Here is a 5,918-nt window from a genome sequence, read left to right on the forward strand (position 1 = left end):
GACAGCACTACAACAGCTGCTGCTGCAGCAACAGCAGCAGCTGCTGCAACACGACCACCACCACCACCAACACCAGTACGAGCCAGAGCAGCAGCGCAAAAGCAGCAGCAGCAGCAACAGTAGCAGCAGCAACAGTAGCAGCACCAACAGCAGCAGCAGCAGCAGAACAACAGCAGCAGCAGAAGTATCTCACGATGATAGCGAGCTTCATCTTTAGAGAGTTTAGGAAAAGGAGTTCATTAGAGGCCCCCTTCCAAGCAGGGTCTACGCCAAAAGGATAGGGGCCCCCTGCAACAGGCTCCGGGGGGCCCCCCTCCTTAGAGGGGCCCCACCGCGAGCCGAAGAGATTAATACCCATGCTGAAGACATCGTTGTACATAAACCCCGCGTAGATAGAATGCAAAGCCATCAACAAGATCAAATACCTGCACAAACCACAAACCCTAAACCATAAACCACAAACCCTAAACCCTAAACCCTAACAAACGCTCCATCCGCATCTTTCCTAGCCGCTATCCAACCCCCAAACCCTAAATACACCCCATAAACCACAAACCCTAAACCCCAAACCCTAACAAGCATTCCACTCGCTTCTTCTTCATGCGCTAGCAAACTTGCCGCTACCCCTAAACCCTAAACCCTAAAGCCTAAACCCTACCCCCAACTAACCCACAACCCCTTTCCCCTACCCCGTACCCCCCAAACCCTAAACCCTACCCCCTGTCCTCAACTAACCCCTAACCAGTCCCCACTACCCACTACCCCCTACACCCAAAGCCCTAAACCCTAAACCCTAAACCCTGCGTACCGCGCTTCTACGAGCATGCAGAGGAGTTCATCAGTAAAGACGTAGCCTCTGCTGCGGCACCAGAGGAGCGCAGCGGCGAGCAGCAGCAGCAGCAACCCATGCCCAACATCTCCAAACATAAGACCGAAGAGGAAAGGAAAAATAGCAGCAGCAAACAAAGCAGGGTTTGCTTCACCATATCGGGCTACACCGTAAGTGTCTACTAAACCCTGAAATGAAGACATAAAGGAACAGCGAGAAAAACTCGTAGGAGGGCTCCGCAGCCCCAAACCCTCTGATGCATGCACCAGAAGAAACGCTGATGTGCTCTGCAAACAACAAACCGCACAACAACACAAACCACAAACCCTAAACCCTAAACCCTGAAGAAGAAAGACAGACCCCAAAATGTAAACCCTAACGCAAGAATACACGCCTTAAAAACTAGACCTTAAAGTAGAAAGGCATACACTAAACACTAAACCCTGAACCCTAAAGCAGAGATACGCACCCCAAATCCTAAACCCTAAACCCTAAACCCTAGGGCGGAAATACACTCCGCAAACTTGCATCGCTTTTCAAGTGTCTTAACCCTATACCCTCTAAACCCTAAACCCCAAACCCCAAACCCTACCTTTTCAGCGGCAACCTGCGCGAGAGTCTTTCTTAGTGCTGCTTCCTCCGCCTCCAGGAACCAGCAATCTGCTTGAAGAGTTGCATCAGAGAGAGCAAAGAGGTTTAGAGTTGTATATACAGCTCGTTCCCTTTCAACAAAGCGCTGCAGCTCTGTAATAAGAGGCCTGCGGCGGACGCCTGCTGCTGCTGCAGCTGCTGCTGCTGCTGCTGCAGTCAGATCCCCCTCAGCAGCAGCTGCTGCTGCTGCTGCTGATGCTGCAGCAGGGATCAAAGGAAGGTTAGATGCGGGAACTGCCTCCAGGAAAACCCCAACTTCATTCAAAAAGTACTGCTCGTATGCTGCTGCTGCTGCTGCTTTATCTCGCAGCAGCTGCTGCAGCTGCTGCTGCCGTTGCTGCGCCTCTGCTCCGCTGTGCGGCCAGTTGTATGTACGCGCCCCCATTGCCGAGCAAACGCACTTCACCTAATACACCAACCCAAAACCCTAAACCCTAAACCCTAAACCCAGAGTTCGTACGGGTCACAGGGGTTTACGGGGTACAAGAGTCTAGGGTTTACAAGGGTTTAGCGTTTAGAAGATTTTATGGTTTACAAGGGTTTAGGGGTTGCAAGGACTTAGGGTTTGCAAGGGTTTAGGGTTTGCAAGGGTTTAGAGTGTGCAAGGGTATAGGGCATCGGTACGGTTTAGGGTTTACAAGGGTTTAGGGTTTACAAAGGATTAGGGTTTACCTTCTCCATGAAAGCAGACCCCGTCGCAGCTCCCTGGAAGTAGGTTACAAAAAGCGACTTGGGCTCTTCCCCGTGGGGCTGCACAGACAAACCCTAAACCCTAAACCCTAAACCCTAAACCCTAGGCTGGTAATGCTGAGCGTTGAGCTGGATGTCCTGCCATTGATCGCTTGATCACAGCAATAGTGCCTAGACCCTAAACCCTAAACCCTCATATAGGGTTTACGGCTAAGCTAGGGTTTAGGGTTTAGGTAGGGATTAGGGTTTGCGTAGGGCTTAGGGTTTACGTAGGCTGTAAGTTCTTCCTCCTCTAATCGTTTGAAGTGTGTAAATGCATTTCCTCGTGTAGACCGAAACATTGCTCGAGCAAACCGCTCCTGCACACAAACCCTAAACCCTAAACTCTAAACCCTAAACGGATATCTGGAGCAAGCAGCGAGTTCATTTGCTTCTCCTGCAAGAAGGGGGTCTGTTGGTAAGCCCGGCTCTCGTGTGCCCGTCCAAACCCTAAACCCTAAACACTAGACCCTCAATAAGGGTTTAAAAGGTTCACCTGATCCTTAGCAGCGACAATGCCAGCGACAGAAGAAAACACCAAACTGCTCATCTCTCCGCTCTCCAGCCCCCCTAAACCCCCCGCGCTCAACAACCGCCTCGAAGCTGAATAAGGGAAGGTTTGCTGCTTCTCTTGCTGCTGCACGTCCGCCTGCCAGCTGCTGCTGCTGCTGCTGCCGCTGTTGCTGCTGCTCAGCTGCGTCGGCCGCCTCCGACGGGCCGAAGAGGAGCTGCACATACACCGCAACAATAGCAGCAACAACAGCTGTCTGTACACCCCATACCTCCGTATCAGCATATTCGCACTTCTATACGGGAACTTTCAAACCCTAAACCCTAAACCCTAATCGACAGAGCCTTGGATCAACTGCCTAAGCGGAAACCCGCTCCAGCAGCAGGACCAGCAACAGCAGCAGCAGCTGTTGCAGCAGCAGCAGCAGCACCAACAGTGGCTGTGTACCGCGCGTGAGCGTCTGCGGTGGCTGCGCTGGGAGTGTTGGTTTGCTGCTGCTGCTGCTGCTGCTGCAGCGTGTTGCTGCTGCTGCAGGTGCTGGTCGCTGCTATTTTAGGGTCCTCAGCAGCAGCTGCTGCTGCTGCTGCAGCTGCTGCTGCTGCTGACCCGGGATCGAGGCGCCACGGGGATCGAAGGGAAGACCTCAACTGCGAAGCAGCAAAGGAAACCACCGCCAGCTCCTCCTCCTGCAGCACAGCAAGCAGCAGCGGCAGCAGCAGCAGCACCCACAGGAATAGCAGCGGCAGCAGCAGTACGAACAGCAGCAGCAGCAAAAGTAGCAGCAACAAACACAGAACATGGCCTTCAGTTTGGCAACAGCATACACAGAACCCCAACAGGCATTGCAGCAGCAGCTGCTGCTGCTGCAGCAACCAGCAGCAGTTGCCGCGACAGCAGCAACAGCAGGAGCAGCAGCAGGCAGCAACAGCACCACCAGCAGCAACAGCAACAGCAGCAACAACAGCAGCAGCAACAGTAGCAGCAGCACCAGTTAGCCCCAGCAGCAGGAGCAGAAGCAGCAGCAGCGGCAGCGCTAGGAACAGCACCATCACCAGTAGGAGCAACAGCAGCAACAGCAGCAACAGCAGCAGCAATGAGTGTTTTGGGCTTACTGCGGCGATTTTCTCTCTCTGCAGGTCTTGGTTATTTTGTGCGAAGCGCAGGAACTGCCTGTACACCTTATTAAGCATGTCTTCAACTCGATCTAGCACATACACTTGAGGCTTTTCTGCTGCTGCTGCTGCTGCAGCAGCACTTGCTGCTGCTGCTGCGCCTCCGCCTGCTGCCTCGACATCTGCATGGTCCGCAGCTGCTGCAGCGTTGTAGACGGAAGCAGCGGCAGCAGCAGCAGCAGCATCTGCTGCTCTGTCTAGGTCTTGCGCAACATGAACAAGGCGTACACCCGAAATATCTTCTATTTTTTCTTTAAGGTATCGAAGTATTCGCTCTAACTCCTCCAGCCGCTGCAGCTGTCGTCGATAGCCGCGAGACAAACTCATCCCATTCATCTGAGACACACACGCATGCGCATGCACATGCTGCTGCTGCTGCTGCTCCTGCTCCTGGTGCTGTCGCTGCTGCTGGCGCCGCTGCTGCAGCTGCTGCGGCTGCTGCTTCTGCTGATCACGCTGATGTTGCTGCGGCTGCAGCGCGTGATCATGCAGCTGTTGTTTTCACTATGTTGCGGCTGCTGCTGCGGCTGCTGCTGCTGCTGCTGCTGCTAATGATTATGTGGAAGGGCCGGGAGCAGCACCAAACAGCAAATAGTTTCGGAAGGCTCACGCAAAACCCTAAACCCTAAACCCTAAACCCTTACGTCTTCTATCTGCACTTTTACAGCCGTCCCAATAGCGACAATGAAATCTCTCGCCCCCTCTTGAGGCAGAACAAGCGTGCCAAGCCGCATGGGCTGCAAGCAGCAACAAGCCCTAAACCCTAAACCCTAAACCCTAAACCCTAAGCCTGAACCCGAATCCCTCAACCCTAAAGCCTCCCAATGCACCCCACTGAGGGTTTAGGCTTTCATGATTAGGGTTTGTGTTACCGCACCTCAGATCTAAACAACCCCATTTTCGCTGGAAGTCGGCGATTCCTGCTGCTTCTGCTGCTGCTCTGCTGCTGCTGCTTCTGCTACTGTTGCTCCTTCAATTTCGGCCCCTTCTGCTGCTGCTGCTGCTGCTGCTGCTGCTGCAGTCGTTGCTGTTGCTGCTGCGCAGCAAACAGCGAATTCCCGTGGACTTCCGCTGCTGCTGCTGCCGCCGCTGCTGCTGCTACCTGTTGTGTATATGCTCTCGCTGCTGCTGCTGCTCTGTTCCGAGCTGTAAGACCTGCTAAATCCTTGCGCTGTTACAGACATCGCTGCTGCTGCTGCTGCTGCTGCTGCTGTCTGCGGCCAGCAAAAGCAGCAGCAGCCTTGAAGACTCAAAAACAACTGTGCTACCTGAAACGGAAGACTAGGAATACGAATTTTCGCTGCGCTGCTGCTGCTGCCTGTCCTGCCTCACACGAAGTATTGGGCTGCTGCTGCTGCTGCTGCTGCTGCTGCGGCTCCAGGACGCCATAGGGGTGACTAATATTGTCACCCTAATAAATACAAATAAACTGAAAAGTTTCGGGTTTTCTCCACCAGCTTTTGCTGCTGCCGGCCGCTGCTGCGAAAGGCACTGCTGCAGCCGCAGCAGCCCGCGCTGCGCTGCTGCTGCTGCCGCCTCCTAGCAGCAGCAGCTGCTGCTGCTGCTGCAAGCTGCTGGCGCAGAAACTCTCAAGCCCCGAGGCTCTCCTTTTTTCTTTCCCCCGTACACTCTGTTTTCACAGGACACTAAACCCCAAGCAGTAAAGCCTAAACCCTAAACCCTAAACCCCCGGGTGTCTGCACACTTGGGTTCGTCCCCCCCTCTCTTGTCCTGGCGGAGCGCAGACAGCGCAGCAGCAGTAGCAACAACAACAGCAACAACAGCAGCGCGGAGATCTGCTGCTGCGGCACCTTCGGCATTAGCAGCACGGCTCGCAGCTGCAGCGGCGAACCACCACAGCAGCAGCAGCCGCAGCAGCAGTAGCAGTAACAACAGTAGGAGTTGCTGCCTTCTCAGGAGCAGCACGAGGAGCACTTCCTCTGCATGCAGCATCAGGCTAACGGGCGTACAACAGGCCGGAACAGCAGCAACAACAACAACACTAGCAGCAGCAGCAGCAACAGCA

At 54.2% G+C, this 5,918-nt stretch overlaps 1 protein-coding gene across 1 annotated transcript in view; it reads right to left on the reverse strand.

Annotated features, from left to right (window-relative positions):
• Positions 1–4,790, reverse strand: part of EAH_00047830 (vacuolar proton-translocating ATPase subunit, putative) — a gene marked incomplete at both ends in the record, with an annotated part of 7,448 nt that extends 2,658 nt beyond the window's left edge. The window contains 10 exons of the mRNA XM_013394550.1: positions 194–425; positions 809–1,116; positions 1,422–1,886; positions 2,153–2,230; positions 2,440–2,529; positions 2,706–2,937; positions 3,168–3,406; positions 3,833–4,228; positions 4,537–4,629; positions 4,770–4,790. Coding sequence (XP_013250004.1) covers positions 194–425; positions 809–1,116; positions 1,422–1,886; positions 2,153–2,230; positions 2,440–2,529; positions 2,706–2,937; positions 3,168–3,406; positions 3,833–4,228; positions 4,537–4,629; positions 4,770–4,790 — 2,154 coding nt within the window. The remainder of the gene's footprint in view (positions 1–193; positions 426–808; positions 1,117–1,421; positions 1,887–2,152; positions 2,231–2,439; positions 2,530–2,705; positions 2,938–3,167; positions 3,407–3,832; positions 4,229–4,536; positions 4,630–4,769) is intronic.
• Positions 4,791–5,918: the final 1,128 nt, after the last annotated feature.

This window comes from Eimeria acervulina, genomic scaffold (genome assembly GCF_000499425.1).
Source record: "Eimeria acervulina Houghton genomic scaffold, Eah_scaff739, whole genome shotgun sequence".
In the NCBI taxonomy this organism is placed as follows: Eukaryota; Apicomplexa; class Conoidasida; order Eucoccidiorida; family Eimeriidae; genus Eimeria; species Eimeria acervulina.